The 21,479-nt window shown below is 36.5% G+C and overlaps 1 protein-coding gene across 1 annotated transcript in view; it reads right to left on the reverse strand.

The window, feature by feature from the left end:
- The window catches only part of LOC114159943 (inactive phospholipase C-like protein 2), a 67,664-nt gene that overhangs the window by 3,855 nt on the left and 42,330 nt on the right, over positions 1 to 21,479 (reverse strand). Inside the window, exons 3-5 of the mRNA XM_028042225.1 lie at positions 16,159 to 16,362; positions 10,673 to 10,748; positions 3,120 to 3,229 (exon numbers count right to left, since the gene is read on the reverse strand). Coding sequence (XP_027898026.1) covers positions 3,120 to 3,229; positions 10,673 to 10,748; positions 16,159 to 16,362 — 390 coding nt within the window. The remainder of the gene's footprint in view (positions 1 to 3,119; positions 3,230 to 10,672; positions 10,749 to 16,158; positions 16,363 to 21,479) is intronic.

Here is a 21,479-nt window from a genome sequence, read left to right on the forward strand (position 1 = left end):
TTTTGACAGAGGTACAATGAGTGACAGCAATGTGCAAAAAACATCATCCACCATGACAGCTCTGATCTTTCTGTCACTGTCAAAGTACAGTCGAAGTGGGAGTTTGGGAAGCTGAGAAAGAAAGACAGGACACCACTTTTTTTCCACTCAACTGCCTATTTCTCTGTCCCATGCTTCTACCAGCTAGCACTTTCCAGCCTGCTGAGAATCTGAAAAAGGTTGAGGGGTGAAATAACTAGGCATGACTGCCAGCCTTGGCAAACAGGCGCTAGGCTCTCACCAAATGTTCAGTATGAGAGAGAGATTATAGATGAAGAATGGGAGGAAGAGGAGGCGGAGTTATGCGGATGCCAAGATGCCTTTCAGTTGAGAGCATGGCTCATCGATGAAACGAGGATGAAGAAGCTGAGAAACAGGGAAGAGGGCAACTTAAAGGGCAAGCACAAATAAGTGGAGATGTATGGAATAGTTAGATAGATATAGATGGAACAGGGTGAGAGATGATGGAGGGATTCAACAAAAAGACCTTCTGATACTGCTATCTTAAATCTTTACAAATTTGGAGAATGACTAAACCTGTGAGACTACAAATTTTGTATGAGATGAGTAGAACTTGTTGCTCTTCAGCATCCTGTTCTTCTTTGTGCATTCAGTGATGCATCAGAATTATCTTCACAAACCACAATGTGCACAATCATAAAAACCTGAAACCATGAGCAATGCCTTCTAGAGAAGCCTTCAGGCCATCCTAGTTCAAGCAAGCTTGTATTTATGGTTGTAAACTGCAAAAAAGTCAGAAAGCAGGTCAAACTGACACACTATTCTTCCATTGTAGCAGTAATAACATAAGTAGGTGAAGCACACGCAAAAACAAAAAACCTTTAGAGAGAAACCATTAGAGCGGGAAGTGGTTGGCTGCTATAGCAACTAACACCGGAAAACACATTATTTTTAAAAAAAATAAGACAGATGCTTGAAAAATGTTGGCATTATAGAGGTGAGTAGAAATATAAATAACACAAATCAAAGCAAATTTCCCCTTGGTTCCTACAGTACTTAAGACTGTAGCACAAATATCTGGTACAAGAAGTCAGAAAAATAACAGTTCAAGATTTTACTCTTGAATTTTGTCAGGTATTAAATATTAATAATGATTATTGTGGTGATTATGTTTTATAGTTTTAATACTGGCATTGCTTAGGACATTGTTTAGTTATTGGTGTATAATAACTTTAAATAATGAATTTACTATGCGCGTGAAAATTACAGCATAGCAACTCTACTTCAACTACAAAACGTTGACAGCGCCATATTCTATAAAAACCTCACATTATGATGTTACCACTTCCAAACTTCACTATTGGTATTGTATTTTAGGACTGATATACAGAACCTTTTGACCTCCAAATATGATGTGTATTATGGTATCTAATAATATTTCAATTATGGCCTGATTTGGCCACACTATGATCTACACTATTTCTAAAGCTTGTCTACATGTTGTTCAGTGTCTTCCATAAATGATCCTATGCTCTTTGCTAATTCCTTTAACTCTTCTGTCTCTGGAAAATTTGTATGCAACCAACAACATTTGTATGTTTTGTAATAAGGTTGCAAAGGTCTTGACAGAGCTCACTAGTTATGCCCATCACATGCTGTGTCTTGTTTGACACCTTGGTAATCAGAATATTTTTCATTGGTCATCAGTTGAGACTGAGCCAGTTGATGTTTATTTACACTAAGTGGCAGGATTATTTTCCAATAACTGATCGACTTCAATAGGTGTCATGGCTTTCCATGCTTTCTTGAACCTCCTTTTCATCATGTGTTCATTACTTTTTCCCTATACTGTACAGCATAAGTTAATTTATGGACATCAGGATTTGATTTTTATTTTTTTTCCTATGTTTAGCCTGGATAGGTTATTACTGACATATGGTGGAACGTTTGTGTAAACTCCACCTTTATAAATATATTTGCTTAGAAGATTAGGGATGTGTGCAGTACTTCCTTCACACGCTTGGAGATAAGAATAACAACATTATTAGCTCTCGTTACAGAAGAGAAGAGGAAATACAAGTAACATGGCTAAAAGCATTCCACCTATTTGCTACTAATATTAGAACTGTAGCAGAGCTAACCGCCACTTGGGGTTTACTAAGTAGCAGTTTAGAATTGGTCACAGATTTTTTTTTTTTGTCTGGGTGCCAACCACTAAAACATTTGCAGTGGGTGTGTGTGGTAATTTCTCTGATCCTCCACCACTGAGTGTACACTAAAACCCACTGTCAGGGGTTTTAGTGTACACAGCTCTGTGAATAGCTAAAATGATAAAACCATTCTAAAGATTTTGTGCAAGAAATTCCTTTGATGTTAAATTATTTTTTAGATTGGCAAAGGCAAAGGAGCCTTTTCATATCGGAAAACTCAAAATAACTAATTGAAGTTGTATTTTCACATATATAGAATTAAAATGATGCTGCTGCACAAAAATGTGATTTAAGGTCTTTCATTTTGACTAAAGTAAATTGTGATAACATATAAAAGTCAATAAAATGAAAAACAGTATAAACCATGAAATCATCACTATCATTTACAATTAACTGGTGTCAAGGTGATACAATGAGATAAGATCCCTACTATACTGTTCGCATTTAGCTTTCTAACCTCGGTATTCAAAGAGGGAATAAGATGAGAGAATTGGCTGGCCTTATCTCTCGAGTCACAGGGCAAGCAGTGACAAGAATGCACCATCTTTTACACATGCACATATGGCCAAGCTGCATGTCTCTTCCAAGCAAGTGTGAACGATCCAATCAAGTCTTGTCAAAATAGATACAAGAGCAAATAAATAAAACAACGCTTGGAATGAACACTAATTACTTAAGAGATTTAGGGATTAGGGAAGAGAGAGACGCAATTAGCCCAAGAAGCTTTCTTAAGACATCATGCGGGTAAATCTCTGCAACAGTGTCTGGGATTGCTTGTCCAGCTGGTTGCAGTTTATAAGATAATCCTTTAACTTCCCATCTTTCATATACCATAAGTTGTGTGAATACTAAATGTACTGCATACAGTACATTGAGTTTGAAGTCACGTTATTGGGGAGGTTTGCTCACCTTAAGCACAGTGATGTTCCAAGCGTAACTCTCCATGGCTTTCTGAAGTTTTCTGCCTTTCAGGCCCTCCTTTACTCCAATACGATGCAAGTCTTCATGGAAGTCCAGACCTGAAATGGACAGACATGTTTCACCTAAAAACAATATCGGAAAAGTCACAAATATCTCTAAAAGGCTTGCAGTCTACTGTGGTGATTAGAGTTTTTATTCATTTATTTAATTAATATTTTTTAAGAATGGAATATAGTATATGTAGTACATCAGTCTGTTTTACTACTGGAATAACCAAATTAGTATTGTCCTGTTAAGATCTTAATGGTCTTACGTAAAGCAGGTTTCAAAGGTAAGACACCTTTGCCAAGAGATTTGTTATTCACCACAGGAGACATAGGGAAACACAATTACCATTTGTTATATAGTAAGAACAGGTCAAATAAAATGGCAAAAAATGTATATTCAATATTACAGAAGTCATAAAACATGTGGACAGCTTCTTTAAAGTGCCATCATTTTCTGAAATTTGTTAGAGCATGCAGGTACATTAAGGTTTGGGTCAAAACCTGACTGATATTTGGTGCTGTGCATGATTTCATTCTCCTCTATAAAAGTCTAGTTCACATGAAGAAAACTAACCCCAGGGCGTGATCCTTCCACCACTGTATTTCACTAAAAGTGCAGTGTTATTTTAGTGTTGTACTGTTTTGGTACCAAACTTATGTTTTAAAATGTTGGTCAAAAGTTCCAGCTTAGTTTCGTCAGACCATAAACTATTCTCCCACAAGTTTTTGGGAAGTTTTAGCTGGGCCTGAATGTTTTCTTTGGAAGAAAATGCTTTGACCTTTGAACCCTACTCTTAGTCCAGACATAATGGAGAAATTCTTGTATTTTCTTTAGAGCTACTGCCAACCTCTTAGCAGCCTCCCTGACAATTTCCCATTTGGCTTTTTTGTATTAAATTTTGGGAATTATTTGGTTTTAGAAATGTTACTGTTGCTCAATGTTTCAGAGTGCCATGCTATCTGCTGTGGATTAAAAAAATTCCTGATTAGCATCTTTTCATAAATCTCATTATTTTGACACATTGTAGCGTCGGCAAAGTATGAATGTCAATTAGTAATTTGAAAAAAGCCCTAGTAGGATGGTGAACTTCAATCAGTGGGCATGAACTTTAATTACACTTAATAGATGTAGTTTAATTTCTCTATAATTAACTGTGTACCTAAGAAGACTGAATCGTGGAACTGTATCAAAAGATATTGCAACAAAGTAAGGGTGTGCATATTTAAACAAATAGGCTATTGTGTATTTTTTTTGTGGTGTTCGGTGAGGAATGCATAGGTTTTCACTCATAGTTCAGAGATGTTCTTCATCATCTCTTGGTAATTGATTCAGGAGATTTAAGACCAGATCATCCCATGACCCTACTAGACTTAAGTGAGTACAGAAAATGGATGACCGGATGGATGCCCTTTGCTTACAGGGCTAAAACGGTACAATGAAGTCGAACCTCTAATTAGGCTTCAGAGTAGGTCAGGTTTTATTGCAGCCGAGGTAAACTATTCCTAATCTCCAAAGGGTTTAGCAACAAACTCCCACTAAATCTGTAAGACTCAGCTTGCTTGCCAGTCTGTCCCTGAAAGATGACCTTAAGCAACAAATGTTTTGATTTTCTGCACAAGCATTGAAGAAACAATGCAGGCTTCCACTATAAACTAGAGAATAGCTGTGCATCTCGAATCATTTTTTTCAGCACCTCATATTTATAAGTGAGAAGGTATTGCACCTCTTCTGTAAACAAATAGTTCACACATTTTGGAGAATACCTCAGACCAATTGAAATTCTTTTCCTGTGCAGCAACTTAAGTGGATCATCTTCCAGAGGCAGAGTACATAAAAATGTAAAACTATGTTTTGAGGGCCTGCTTTTTTTATTTTTAATCTACAACGTCGGACTGCCCTTTCTTACTATACCAGAGGCAGTGTTACTACAGTATTCTAACTTAGGAGCCTCAAATTTACATTAACAGGGATAAGGACTGATCTAATTTTATAATCCGCTACAGTTAATGGGCCGGTGCTTGTGTAGAGCTGAGAAAACGGAGAAGGCGAACATAGGATGGGGCAGAAACCAGCAAGAAGGGAGATGTAAATGATACGAAATTAGCTGGTGGCGGTTTGTTCCAATATAGCTTCTCAGAGTATTTAATCTGGCAGTGATTAAGAGCCATCTCAGTGTAACATTAACACAATTCCTGTTCCTTACTGTCACTTTAACACTGAGAAATTCATGCTGTTGTGCAAAATGTGACCACATGGTGTGCTGTAGAAAGACAAGGACTTTTTAGTTTGCGTCGCTAATGAGTATGAGCTGGAGAAGTGGTGCTCAGATGGAAGGACAAGAGAGACAACATCTCTTTAGAGTAGCTACACAATTAGAAAATATGGCTGATAGTCCTTGAAAACAATAAACATCTTCTGCATTTATAATGAGAAGCATTCCAAATGCACAAGCAGATCTAAAAAAAAAGCTAAATTTTAAGTCAGAGAAAGTGAAAGGTGGTAAATAACCAAATAAAACAGAATCTTTAAAGCGGATCCTGTGTCACTGAAAAGAAATGGTAGCTGGTGAAAGGGAGATTTGCACCAGTCAGATCAATGTTTGCTTAATTTATCCCAATTCATACACACTCTAGAGTCCATGTGGAGTGTCATCATTGCAAACACAGAGGGATTTTTTTCTGGCTGTGGATGAGCTAGGAAAACAATGACTCTGCAAAGCCAAAGACGACAAAGGGAATGAGATGTCTTTATCTTGGATATTCACAGCGAGAAAGCTGCCGAAAACAAAATGAACAAATACACAGTCGTTAGGCAGAGAAAGCATGTTTGAATGGAAGGGGACCTGGATAAACACAACAGAGAACTGATAAAACATGGATTGCATTGATGATACATTTGATTCCAGTTTGTGTGTCCTTTACACAAACTGTGCATCCTTTACAAGCGTTTTCATCTATTCATTTCTAGGTATACCTTTTTTTCTTTTATTTCCAGCTGTGTTACCCAAATGATCACACTATTCTAGTTTAAAGAAAGACAGCAAAGTCTATTTTGGGGAACATTTAAATATGAATCGATTTTCTTATAGTTCAGAAAGATTAGATAACAGCACTACTGCATAAAGTGTCTTGCAACAACAACAACAAAAGCATATTCCTTGTATGTTTTCTGCCCGTTTTTTATATAGCAATAACAGATTTCAATGTTTTCCTCTGGGACAGGCCCAGGAAGGGCAGCATTAATCAGAGTAGCTGCCAAAATGCCCACAGTATCTCAGGAGGAGTGGCAGAGATCCACAGCCTAGGTTTAAGATTCTGCCATCAAAACAACTGTAAGTTTTGGAAATGCTGACTCTTTTAAGAACAGTTTGCAATCTTTAGTTTATTTATTCAATTTTCAAATTATCCACAAAATCTCTGTTTGCATGCATGTTTTATCATAATATCAAAACAAATTTTAAGAACAGTTCGACCTGAATTTAAAGTTGTCTAGAATCTAATTCTAAAAGTAAATGGTGGTGTATCTAATAATTAAATTCAAAACCAAAATATTGGTGGTAAAATGTTAAAATCAAGGTATAATGTGGCAAAAAAGGTATAAGATGTTATTTAAATGTAGCTCAACATAAATCTGCTATATTTATTGGAGTATTTTCCTTCAAAACCTGGAAAGAAGAAAAATATCAGGAAAATCCAGAATTTTTCCAAAATCACCCAGACCTAGAAAATAATAAAAACAATTTATCTTCCTTTTTAGACTTTGAGATTGTGTCACAACTTTGCAAGTGTTAATATATAGATTTCAAAATAACAGTTTAATCCACTCACATATGCACTGTACGTAGGCACTGAATATACATTTCTAATTACTAGTACAAATGTACAAATTGAGTGAAATTTACTTTGTGTTAATTCATTTCTTCAATGGAAACTGATTAGATGGTTGAAAAACATAAACACCACACAAAGCAAAGAAATGACTACAATGAAAAGAAGAGTGAATTGGGGTTTCCACATTTAGATTTCTGATATCTGAGCCAACTCAGAGTCTGTGTACTCAAAAAATATGATGGTAGCATCTGGAGGGGCCAGAGTGCGCATCCCAGCTGTTTTCCTGGTCGCCCATTATTCTCGTGCGTGATGGCGAGCCACCAATAGGGCCCACAGGGGAATCATCTAGCACCTCTCCATTCTCATCAACACATAAGCTTCACTGCTCAAATTAAACTGATTAGCTGCAACAATGACTATGCATAAACTGAGAGGAGGAAGAAAATGGAAGATGCTGCAGGACAGGCAGAACAAATCCAAACCTGTTCCACGCCGTTGTTTCTGATTTTGCATAATGCCCTTATTTAAAAATAAGAGGTGACAGTTTAGTGAAATTTCCTTATTTCATATCCTGGCCATCGTTTGTGATTTATGTCTTTGCCACAACAGTATTTAGCCGATGAGCAAAGCACAAGGGCAAAAGCACCAGAGTTTAAATTAAACTAACAAATTCCACCCCGTCGCCACATTCTCTTCCCCAAGACTGACAAGCCGTCCTCTAATAGCACTGTTTTCCGTTTCTCACACAGCCATTAATCCAAAATTATACCTTTGCCATCTTGAATGATCATAGGGACAAAACCCTCAATTCCATGCAAATCCACCATCTCTTCATATCCCTCTCTCTGCTCGCCTTTCTGTGTTCAGCCAGTTACTCCTAATGCTGTCAGTGTGTACACGTGCTTTATGAGATGGGTTCTAAGAGGTATATACAGCATCACAAGAGATGCATTCACTACAAATACCTATGGGAGGGGTTAAACACAATATTGTCTGTGGATTCTCTGGTTATAAGAGGTTAAGAAATGGCTATAATCGACTGAAACGCAAGCTAAATAAAACAGACATGTCAGATGAGGAAAAATCTCAATTAGAGAGATTGGGTCAAATTGTAGAATGAGTGTATTTCATCGGATCTAATGACTGTTATAAAAAAACTTAAATTAAAGGAACTAAAATTTTGCTTCAACTGTTTACAACAGCTCAAAGCAGGTATAGTTACACAGACAGCATTAATTTAGCTCTCCTAGAGTCTGAATGTTTCATATTTTTTTGTTACTTTTAGCCAATTAGCTTAAGTTTAATGAACTAAATTTGTCATAGACTGTAGATTTATTTATAGGTCCATTGAAATAAGATGTGAATGGAGAGCAGAAGTAACAAGCTGAGAACTACAGTGTTAAAGAAATAGTAATAAAAGTCAGTTTCAGATTATAATTAGAAGCTTACATGTTGAGTCATAAAGCAGAAAAAAGATATTGTAACATTTTTTTCTATAATTGTAGCATCATTAGCACATTGGTGCAAGTGACATCAAAGAAATAAATGTGGAAAACAATAATATTTTATAAGAACAAAGGACATTTGGCTTAACAGGTGAAGAAATACGGCCGTCAGGCACAATATTCTTTTACGCTAAACTTAATTTAATGTTTAAAAATATGTTATCTTGATTTAATTAATAAATTAATTTGGAAAATATGTTTGTATTTTACAGGTTCCAAATGACATGCAAAGCTAAATTTAAGCATTTGCTTCTTTTTGGGACTCTGACATATTTTTTTATTAAAATTTCTTCTTTATTCAATAGTAAAAAGTTTGCTTTGAATTGATGTTGACTATTTCTACAGAGACATATAAGTACGGAACCTTAAAAAATATGAATTAGTTGATTTTTTTATACTTATCCCAACCTGAAAAATCTGTAAATTGAATTCTAAAGTTTTCCAAAATAAGCAGGAAACCCTGTTCTTTCCAAACATTCCTTAATGCACATTTTACAAGAAAAAAAAAGGCAGTCTTCCTGGCTGACCTATTGTTATCAAAATGGCAACAAATGTCTGGAAACACTAATAGAAATACACAGAAGGGATGTAAAATAGACATAATATTTGTAAAAGGCCATAGTTTGATTTGAGGCATGAGTGTCAGAACCAGGGGCACAGCAGAGAGAGTGGGCGACGGGCTGAGTGTTATGTTTGGCATGCAGCTGAGGCGCCTGAGGGCTGTCGCTACTCCCCCTTTGCCTCGGTGTATCATTCTTCTCACTTACAGGAAAAGCTATCCACTCTTAATAAAAGAATGTCCAAATTTCCTCCCTTCTCAGTTGAACCAGAAATACTAGCTGTATTATCCTACATTCAGGTTCTTTTACCTGACGGAGGCAATAAGCTGAGCATTGCTGTGGAGCAACAGAAACAGCTGCGAGTGCGGCTGCGTGCGGTTTAATCTCTGCTTAACTCTGAAATCATCGCCTTTGAACATTCTTCCAGCTCCTGGCTGGGGAACCATGGAGCTAAGGGACAGCTCTGTGATTGAAGCCCCAGTGTTCAGCCTACATCCCAGGGTAATTACACAGCATGAATATCAGGTTAGCTTATTCTGTTAAAGGGAGAAAGCATATGCCTCCTATTGTGTAACACCAGGGAGTAAAGCTTGGCATAAAGGAGGCTTAAAATTTCTTATTTGATTCAGGATATGGGGTTGAAGTGTGAGACTCAGTCCCAGTTGTTAGACACAAAACAATGAGGAGTGGAAGGGTATAAAATATAATTAATCAGGTTTACACCAGCTATCACACAGTATTTTACTGGCCATGATCTGTAGTTTTGTGGCTGACTGTAGCAGCACAATGTTAGTGAAAACATGCAAAATTGACATGTCACTATTCCAGCTTTGTGCTTCCTATTTAAAGATAAAAGTGAGGCAAATGAGGAGGAGTTGAGCCAAATCCAAAAGAGGCTGGAGAGGACAAGCCACAAGAATTTCCTAATTTGAAGCCATTTCTCTAATAATGATCACATCCGGGCTAAATTTGTCCTCTGTGGGATTCCATCTTTTTAAAATAAAGATGTACTGATTAATGCATGTTTAATTCTGTCCTTTCTCTCCCCCACGGCATGCAATGTCAAGCCTTTTAATTTATCTCCTCCTTTCAAAAGATGTTTACGCTTTCTGTCCTTTCTCTCTCCCCCCTGCAGCCCTTCTGTCCGTGTGGCTCACTGATTGTTTTCACCTGCTCACTGCCCATAACTACTCCACGTTGACTCACTGATGATTACCACTTCTATTGACAGCAGCCACCGATGTTGATGTTGACAGGGATGTTGTGGAGGGGCGGGGGGAGCAACGCCATTTCTTTATCTGCAGAACTGCATTCCATGTGACACCCTCTCTATCTTATAACAGGAGAATGAAAAGTTGCTTTCTCATGATATTGAGTTTAAAAAAAAAAAATATCTGTAAGTGAGAAAATCTGATTCATGCCCCTGAGTGGTAAGTCAGTCTCATCCCAGCGGCAGAGAAATGTAGCACCTCCTTTTACTTTGACGAGAAATTACAATGACTCTAGCAGTTTGCTCAAGTCAAGCGGATGCACAAATTCATTTAATTTCCCTTTGGGAAGTATTCTGGAATAGAACTGAATACATTCATGCTGCATACCTGCCCGTTGTGCTTGTGTGAGCTTGGAGTAGACAACATCAGCTGACTCAATCAGGGTTTTGCTGGTTTGGATCATCTAGAAGACAAATAAAAAGGACAAAGTTAATTTAGAGTCCACCTTAATCACTAAAAGTCATTAAAAGAAAACCCATCAGCTGAGCTTCAACCAAAATTATATAATGATAATAACCAGAGTTTATGTAAAACTGCTAGAAGTGTGAGTTTTATTCTCACAAATGATTTCTAATTTAATCATTTCATTAGCCAGAGCTTATGCCAGACATATTTATGGTTTTATTTTTTAGATTTGATTAAGATTATAGTTGAGAAAAGCAGGTGATCTGAGTGAATGTACAGCACAGACAACAAAGTGTGGAGTTCTTTTTGCAAAGGAACCAATTAGATACACATGACAAGCCAGTAACAAATAAACCACTGTCCAGCCTTTTATACAGTTTTTATAATTGAAAGTACTTTTATTTACATAACATATCAGGGAACATGCCAGAGTGCAGTACTGCATGGAGAGAAGAAGCTCCATGTCCTGCCTCTATTTCCTGCTGCTTTGCACTGCTAGTCAGCTGACTGAAAAAAATGGTACGTATATTTTCTCTTTGATTACAAGAAAGACAAATTTGTCTCTATGGCAACATTTCTTGCTGCAAAAAACCACAAACAATCTGGCATCACCCATCACTCTTATTAATCCTGTTTTAAAGTACCTATTGGCAAACTCTGAATGTAGGTTAGACAAATATTCTTCATGTTTTGCATTTAAACAGTTTCGTCTCCAGTCGTTGCTTCAGAGAGCGTGCTGCCTATTACAGGAACACTTCACATTCAAACTAGCTCCCATGAGAAGATTACTTGGAAAAAAGGCATGTACATGCATATACTCATCCAAACAGTACAGCAGTCCACTTTCTGTCTCCCACAGGAGAGTGAAACTTAATTATCCTTCCCCTTTGTGCTAGAGCTCTCCTCCAGCTGCTCCCAATCAGCCCTGTTGGATGATGTCTGAGCACCACATCAAATATAGTTTTGGCCTCAATTTAAAATTTGAAGCAAAAATTTGTTTTCGCCATTTTTATCTTTGCAGATGTAACAATAGGTGTGGTCAGAATCTGACCAAATAAGTTGTGTAACTTCTTTACCTAAAATGATAATAAATAAATGACTCAGCAAGAGCAACAACTCAATAATAAGATAAATTGATTTTATAATACTTAGCTTGACAAAAGAATTCTTACAGTTGGATAACTATCAATAAAAATACAATTCATTACTTTTAGTAGAAACACAAAATAACATTAAAACCAGTTAATTTTTACATATGCAAAAGTATTATATATAACAAACAATATGTTTGTTATTTTGATATAGACTTACTTATAGACCAACTAAATTTCTTATTGCAGTCAATATTGCACTGTTTTACCATTTTGCTGTTTAAATATTGCCAATCACAGGTTGCTAACCTGTGATTAACCCATCCATGTGAGCACAATAAAACCTATGAAAGAGTGTATTTGGAACCCAAAATGTCTTCTGAGTTTGACAGAATCAAAAAAACAAAATTATTTTCTAAAGAAAATTAAAGTGGTGTTATTAAGTAAAATGTACTTTTTTCTTTTGTAATGTTACTTCATCAAAAACCTAACTGCTTCTCAGTCGGCACTCCTAAGAACGGTTGTTAATAGCATAATGAGAAGCATTGTTGCGATGACATTCTGAAGGTGGAGCACTAGAAAGAGCAGGAGCTTCTTAAAGGAACATGGACCCAATTTCAAGGCATCAAATTACAAAGTCAAATTTCTTTTAAGTCATCTTTGTTACATAAAACTGAAGGAAACATACTTGATTGTGCCTTAAAATGCTGGAAAATACTTAATGCCACACCTTCACTTAATTTCTCTTTGGGATCAATGAAGTATTTTTGAATTTTGAATTTAAATTGAGGCAGCCATTATTTGTGCTATGTCAACTCACTTATGTTTCCACATTCAACATATTATCTGGGAAACTAGGAAATTGAAAATTTAGCTTCTGCATAGCAACGAAAACATGTCACAGCCTACCATAAGCACTGAAAACGTAATGGCACTGATGTCTTGTTTTAGAAGACATCGTGACATTCGCTGCCAATAACCTACATGTGGGTAGGTAGGTTACTAAAGACACAGACTTCACACTGATTTTCAACAGTTAATGCCCTGGAGTTGGCGAGCCAATCAGCAGTGAAGTCATATGCTTCACACACATGTACTGCACAGATACACACACATGCCCATAGACTGGGCCCTCTGTTCTTGAGCAAGGGAGTGTGACAACAGGAAACGAGCACTTAGCTGCCATGACCCTCACATCAAAGACTAAGCTGTATGTTAATAAAGATACACGCAACCTACTATTAGATCCTTATGCTGTTATTTCTGCTTTTTAAGGAGTTGTCTTGTTTCACATGGTAACACAATGTACAGTGTCTAGAAAAAACATTCATTCCTTGTGAATGCCTTGAAAAAAATTGCAAGTTGAAATAAAATTATTTTTATATATTATTAAAATATTCCTTATGCATGTATGATGGTAACCAAAAGCTTATGTAGCTCATTTGCTGTGTGTCCTTTGGCTTATTTTTTATGTACTGCTTGCCTTTAAAAGCTAACGATAAAAATAAAACTATTAAAAAGAAGTAGCGATCCTCTTGTGGAAAGTGAAGCATAAAGGCTGAAACCTAACAAACGACTCATTTCCCCAGCTCCCACCTAAAAAAATATAGAAATAAAAAAACCAACGGTGTAAAACAGCAGGTAATTACTAATATTAGAGTCTTTTAAAACCTTTCTGCACTGCTCATATGTCAACTTGTAAAAAATATCAAGGTCTTCCGAGAGACGAGGCAGAAGGAAAAGCACTTTTACACAATAAGCAGCTGCATCTTGACAACTTGACAGGTCAATTACTGTGTGTGGTGTATATGTCATGTCTGGAAGATCTAGAAAACTCATCCAGCTGTGTGAATATTTCAATCATATGTTTAAAAAATATAATATAAAGAAGCATTTTATTTAGTTGAACTCTGACTTTAACTAAACAGATCACAAATTGCGTCGTAAAGTAAGATTCATTTAGAAGTTTGCATTTATTTTTGTGTTCTGATTGTTTTGATTTCATGTGCCTTGATAAGGTCCCACACAAATATTAAAAATGTAAACTTAATATTTATAGAGGAGTTTGTTTTCTCATTCTACTATGTCAAACTATAGTGTATATTTAAAAATAGGAGACGATAAAGTGAGCTCAAGACGCAAGCTGACAGACTGTCTACAGTCATCTTAAAGCGTATGACAGTGTGTACGTCACCGATGTAAAAGAGTGATGCGCACGGAGCAGTCCTACGTGTCGGCATATGGCACACCACTCACTGTGAAACCCACTGCGTGTGTTTACATCAGAAAAGAAGCAGAAGTGAATCTGTCTGGTGTGTGGAGCAGTTTGTGGACTCCTACATGCGCAAAGTACACATACACAGAGGTTCAGCAGAGGGAAAGAGCTCAGATGTGAAAGATAAGTTTTTATTGCAGCATGACAAAATGCATAAATATTAAACTTGGTGCTGAATCAAGTTTTATTAGATTCAGAGTTGATTTAGATTGATAGTTATTGATTTTTTTTTTACTTTAAACTCTTATTTTAACACTTTGATTTGAGTAAAACTTTGCCTTCTCTGTCTTCTTCCAATAAAATGAACTTTGGAAATTTTGTACCTACAAAACACATGCAGACTCAAAGCTAAACCTAAGGGTCTCGCTCTTAGAAAATGCCCTTTTTGCAATCCAGTTTTTCATAGCTAGTGGTGTGCTATGCTAACCTTATATATAACATGTTCAAAAATCAACATTAAGTTGGTATATTAACCCGTTTAATCCCACAGGCAACAATTGTTGCCAGACATTTTTTCTAACTTCTGGAAGCTCTAAAAGAATTGTTTTGACTTTTGGCAGCTAATTGAAGTTTTAAAATAAAATAATAGGGTGTCTTCTTTAAGCACTATAAATTTCATGTGTCTAGTGTAAAAGGTCACATGACCAGACCTCTTTACTTTCTGCCTGTAACGCTGGAGGTAAATGTCAGTCACAAACCCGTACAAGAGGAAGTGAGTAAAATATTGCTGCTAGCATAATACATAGACAGCACTATGCTATGTGTCCATAGCTTTGCTGTTTATTCTATATACCTTGCTGTTCCCACACAGCTTAAAAATGTCAGATATTTTAGATCTTCTAGACCTGAAGGAACTTCAAAATAATGTCTTCTACATCACTGTCATTCCCACAGTTGAAACCTCTGAGACCTGTTTTGTATCCACAGAACAGGATACAGAACTCAAAATGGTGGAAACATGTTCCTATTTTCAAACCACAATCTAGCTATATTTGTTGTTTTTGCAGCAATGACTTCTTCCTTGCTTAGTCCATGTTGGTCTTTGGATAATGACACAGGCTCACCCAATTCAGCCAAGAATTAAAAAAAATGCCCTTTCTGATGCTAAAAAAAGCATAATAGAAAAGCATCTGGAAACTGTAACCAAGAATCAACCAGACTTGCAGAGATCCACAATTCCATCCTTAAAAACCTTGCCTGATTTCTTTCAGTTTTTCCATTAGTTCACACAAGGAATCAGTTTGTTTAATGCCTTATCTTACAAACACCTTAACAGGTGTGCCTCTAATTAACTATCAGAAATGTACAAAGTCATGAAATCATCAATTGGGTTTTTCCAAATTGACTAAAGGAGTAGAAAGAGATAAAGGACTAGAAAGAGATATATGCAAATGTCTGACTGAAGAATTAAATAAACAAATTATTCTCTCATCATTCCTATAGTTGGTATATAAAATAACAAATCCTAGCTGTGGTTTAGACGGTTAGGGCCAAACCTACCATTTTTGTTACTGGTATTAAAGTGAAAGGGAAGGTGTTGGTCAGATTTAAAGTGATGAATGAGACATACATGATCAATAACAAGTCCACTTTATAGGTAGACAGGAATCTGTATGGACACTCACATACACACAAAAACACAGCAGCCACCAAGCTCTTAACCTTTAAGGAAAATATAACTTTTTTCTGCATAAGGAAGTTAAAGGTTGTCTAAAGAAAATCGCAGTGTCTATCTTTATTCACTCCCTAATATTTCAATGTTTAAAGTCCTCAAGGGAAATTGCACTGAGATCAGAAAGTAAAAGACATGGTAAGTTCAAAGTTTTCAAATGAACCTGTTTGTGCACAGCATAGCTAGATTCCAAGTTAGCCTGGAACACCGCATTTCTGATAAAGTAATAAACAGAGCAATTTAGTAAACAGAAAACTATTATGTTATGCTTTAAATAACACCTCTCCTTCTGTTTGCTTTGAATATTGTCCTCTGCAGTAATAATTCAATGCAAATGTTTCAGCAAACTGTGTTTGCCATAACAGTTTACCATGTCATAGGCGTTTAGCACTTTGCGCAGAAGCTCAGGCACAGGACCCTGCGCTTCCATGGTGGGGTAGGTCTCGCTCAGGTCCACTATCACCTTCAGTGACCGTTCACTGTTCATCAGCCACGTAGATACAGTCAGGATGCATTGCTTCATGTTGGCGGCGGGCGTCAGGCCACAAAGCTCCTTAAAGGACACCATGGCATTCTGGCAAAAAATAAAAAAATAAAAAGAATATGAATTTAAAAGTAAAGCAAATATTTAGCTATTAGCAAACAGAGAAAAAGCATCTGTATTCAGTAATTGCAGTTTAATGACACATTTATTTATTTTGTACAGCATCAGTAATTTCATCTTTGTTTAAGTTGATTTCTGCAAAAAACTACTTACCTTCTATACAGTGTTAGATATAACAAATATTAAAATTAGAATTTTAAAAATAAGGTTAAATGTAATTTGTTATATTTTTAATTGGTTTTATTAACAAAGTAGATTAACCAGAATAGTTTTCTTTTTTCTGATTGTTTTTAATGATGTTTGCAGACTGAAATTACATTTTGAACCAGAAAAATGTATAGTGTGGTTTGAATTGTTATAATTACCATAAGGATATGGCATAGCTTAGGCAGTTTGAAAATTGTTCTTGCGAGTCTAATAAAACGTAAGATAGTTAACACATTGTTTTATTTTGAGCAAGGAGGCATAATGAGCCAAACTACACCAAACGGAATGGTATTTGTCGTATTTATCCATATACTAATGTCTCCATACTATTTTAGATAAAAGCTTCAATAGAAAAAAGTTTGTTTTAGAGTTGCACACTGGTTAAACTGAGACCCGGTTATTTCCAAATCTATTTGATCATATTGACCCTCTAAATAGTAAGTTCATAGTAAGTTAATTTGTATCATGCTGAAAGTGGCTCTTTATACATAATCATAATCCTTTACATTTTACTTAAAGGTTTGACAGAAGAAAAATTATAGTGCTTGAAGCAAAAACAATTGCCAAAAAAATGGTTGAAAGCTTAATCAAGAAAAACATCCTTAGAGGCAGTGCTAAAGGAGACATGCAAGGTCATAATCATAAAAAAACTAAGAAAAACATCTGGTCACACACATAAAGACGCTAAATAAAATGAGCAAGTCACTTATTTCTGTCTTGCTTTCTATGGTTCTTTATTGAGTAAATTGGCTGTAAATATGATGCATAAAAAATCAAAAGGTGACACATACCCAGCTGGAAAATTATACATCACTGCTATAAGAGGAATGCAGACTTTGCCTCAACATGTCTTGCTACTAAATCTAGCTCCAACCATGAATATTATTTTTCCTCAGGGGCAGATGTGGCTCAGTTAAGTGGCACAGGTCTGCTGTCATTTCCACAGCAAGCACCTCCTTTCCACATTCTCGAGAGTCCTTGAAATACACTGTGAACCTGAGCTTGTCAAAAAGCCAAAATCTCAACGACTTTTGATATATGCAGTGTGAATTTACTTAATGTAAATAGGGTGCATACAGAAGTTACATAATACAATTTGTGCTTGTCACTTATAGCTGTTACCAACTTCGCAGAAGTCATCAATCTAAACTGTTACATCTTGAGATTTCAGCTTTTTATTATACGTAGTCAGCAAACATAGCAGAAAGCTAAACTAAACTCATCTGAATTGCCCCAGGCCTCGTTCTCTTTCTCTGTTTTACTCATCAAAATCCCTCTGCAACGTACTTTTCAGCCCACATCTTGATTCAAAGTCTCTACTGCCACTGCCAGCGTGGGAATCTGGCAACCAGCTATTGCCATTGGTAATACAGAAAAGAGAGGGGGGAAAGCTATCCGATATTTAAACGTATTGAGATGAGGGAAAGGGGCATGAAGGGAGACCTATAGCGCTCTGAAAAAGTATTTAGTCCTTGACTAGATCATCAATTTTTCATATCAAACATAGCCAATGTAAATATAAAAAAACAACTTTCAAGTTATTTTCCAGTCATGCAACAATTTTCGATCTTGGCCTAATCAAATCACGTGTTGCATCATGCAATATACAGGGTGTAATGAGACACTTCCCGTCCAGATCCTAATCAGCAAAACTGTACGGTCACATATCAGACCTGTTGGAAGTTCTGATGATTCTAAAGCAAACCCACGAGCCAAATTTACCTGAACCAAGGAAGCATGATTGTTTTTGTTCTCAGGCGAGCGCCTCCTCACTTTCAGGTTGTTGTTTTTCTTTTTTAAATTCTGGATCCAAGCATCGGGGCCATACAGTGTGACAACAGCTGTCCAAGATAACTTCTCATTACATGGACAAAAGTAAACCTAATAACTGGTTGAGGCACCCTTGACAGTAACTTTTGCATTTAAGAGTCTGCAATAACTGTCCAGGAACATTTTTGCATCGCTGTGGAAGAATTTGGATCAACTTCTCTTTGTAGAATATTTTTCTTCTCTTTTTTTTAGAATTCAGCAAAACTGGAGAATTTCCAACATGAATTCTGTGTTTAACATCATGACATGGCTACTAAACCAGTAACATTTCCAGATCATATATCAGGAACCTATGCCAACTTATGCAGAGGAAAATTTATCCAACTTTTATAAGTCCAGAAACGCCCCAAAGAGCAAAAAAGCCGGGAATGTGGACCTGTCTGCAACAGAACAAGAAGCAACACAGTGTGAGCTCTCTGTCTGCACACTGGCACAGGTGGATGCTGAGCGAGACTGAAGTTTAGCAAAAAAAAAAAAAAAACTGACTGCAGGGATTGTAAGTTACAGTAATAAGTGTTGGACTCCTCAAACTGAGAGCTGAGACCTGTTTCTTTGTCCCTCTGCTGGGCTGTTTACACGTTTTTTCCATCTGCTAATAATGGCGCTCAGTGTGGTCTCTCTTCTGGCAGTGACTTTGTTTCTCATTTTTTGTTGACTTTCTTTAGTTTAGGCCATAATGCACTGCCTTTTAATCACTTTTATAATGACTTGGTGTCATATGTATTTAAACGATTTACTGATTGCTGGTCTCACAGCAATCAGGCATGGGTGTGGCTCGTGAAATTAAAATACGCTTTCCAGATATTATGGTAAATTAAAAACGTGAAAAAATCTGTGAGGGGCACATACATGTTTACAGCAGTGAGTTGTGTAGGATTCACACGGGAGAAGAAATTATTTTTGTAGAGCTGTACAAGGGAATCCATGTGTGTCTCTGTGCTGGACCCCCAAGATTGCTGAAAAACTTTGAGGATGTGAGGCACGAGCTTCCTGAAGACAAAGAGAGTGTCCGGGAGACAGAGGATCTGTGTGCAAAGACTCAAACTCAGTTAAAACCTCTTAGACCACCGACAGTGGCTCTGGAATAATTCAGTACTTGATTTTGTGCGTGTGATCTGTGAGCCCGTCTACTGGTCGATGTTTATGTTTCAGTGTGCTGTGAACTGAAGTTATTACAGGGTTTAGGCATAATTCCCTGCATGCATGTCTTTGATTACATGCATAAATGTTTTTAGATAATCATTGTGTAATAAAAGCCATTCTGTTTCCAATTCACAATCTTACAAAACCCAATGAGAGGCTTGTGTTTTTAATTACTCCCTTCCCCCCTCTATTCCTCCTCCAACATTCCCCAAATGAGAGCTCCGTGTCCGGTTACAGCACTGCTTTTGTTTCTGATTGCCCAGCTCTCTTGTCGCTTTTTCTTCTTTTTTTTTCTGCTTTTGTCTCTTCATCTCTCACTCCCTTCTGGCTTACAGCACTAATGTGACAATGATGGCTGGCACAAAGATGTTTCAGCAAACAAAAACTGAAACTCCAGCTTGGCGTCGCTCTAAAGGCTTCATTCAGTTTTTCATGAGCTTCACAAAAAACATTTTACAGAAACAACTCATCTCCTGCCTTGATCCACATAGGAAACATATAAATCAAACACATGTCTTCATTTGTCAGTGTTTGCAGACTCCCCGACGCTTTTTAATAAGCAAATGAATCATGTTTTCTTTTGTTTTTCAAAACAAACACAATGGAACAATAGTTGAGGAAAACGGTAGTCTTTCTGCAGGTTACTGAGGTACAAATATGTCTACAGCTTTCATGATATGAACTCGAAAACTTTGTTTTAACACCTACTTCCCCTGTGTATTCAGAAAGGTCAGGAGGTTTAACCCAGTCAGGTTTGTGTGTTGTTGGTCCTTTGGTTTCCCAAGTAGGCTCTATGAAGCCTTCACATCTGCCCTTCATTTTTGAATTTAAAAGGGACAAGTCCTTATTGTAGAAAGACATGCATTTATCCTCATTTCCACCCTCTCTCTCAACTTTGGCACATTCATTTATTTCCTGAACTTTTATCTTCATTTCAAAAAGACAAATTTAAATTTTAAAACCTGTAAAAAAAAAAAAAAAGCGAGCCGGTGAGCGTTTAGTGCAGCCGGCAGCTTTATTTGATCAGGTTAACACAGACTCCTACTCAATCACGAAGCAACATTTTTCATACAGGCTCATATATTGGATTCTGAGGACATTTGCTATCAACGATGATTGATGGTAAAGATTAGATTCTTATCTTTCACACAGGGCAGGGCTATGATTAAATCCAAATTTAGCATTGCTTAGTTGATTGCTGTTGCACAGAAGTAATGATCTTTAATTAGTTTGTGTGAGATTTGCGAAAAAAATTAAAAAATAGACATTGCCCATCCTACACATGATTTGTTAAGCGGTCTAACAATTTAAAGGCTTTCTTAAAAATGTGTTCAGTTTCACCACAAAATGCTCTAAACCACTTAAGCCAGTTTGCATTTTCCACAATTTGTTAAACATACAGTTTCATGAGGGCATTGATTGACATAATACATTTGTTCAAGGTTCATCTCAATAAATTTGAATTAATAAAAATAATAATGAAGCATCTTTAAACGGTTATTCTTCCATGTAGCAAATAGATAGGTCAGACAATGAGAAGCAAAATGTTTGTCTTTTAAGATACTTTATGTAAATATCTGGTTTCAACTGTACCTATAGCAACAAGCCACTCTTCATATCCGCTTCCTCTTTCTTGTGTGAACACTTGCTCAATGTTCTCTGTTTGCTCAAGGAATCAGAAAGGTTAAGTAATAATCTTTTCAATGTAGCTGTGCAGACATTAAACTTTTGGAATGCTTATGTGATCATAAGTTTCTGTAAGTTACAGATTATGAATTCAGTTTTACACAAAGTAGAAGCTTTACAAAAAAACAAAAAAAAAACTGCCCATACAAATTCAAGGTTCACACACTTTTATACATATGTTATTCTATAGTCTTTATGAAGGTACTGATTTAGCTATTCTA

The sequence above is a fragment of the Xiphophorus couchianus genome, chromosome 16 (assembly GCF_001444195.1).
Source record: "Xiphophorus couchianus chromosome 16, X_couchianus-1.0, whole genome shotgun sequence".
Classification (NCBI taxonomy): Eukaryota; Metazoa; Chordata; class Actinopteri; order Cyprinodontiformes; family Poeciliidae; genus Xiphophorus; species Xiphophorus couchianus.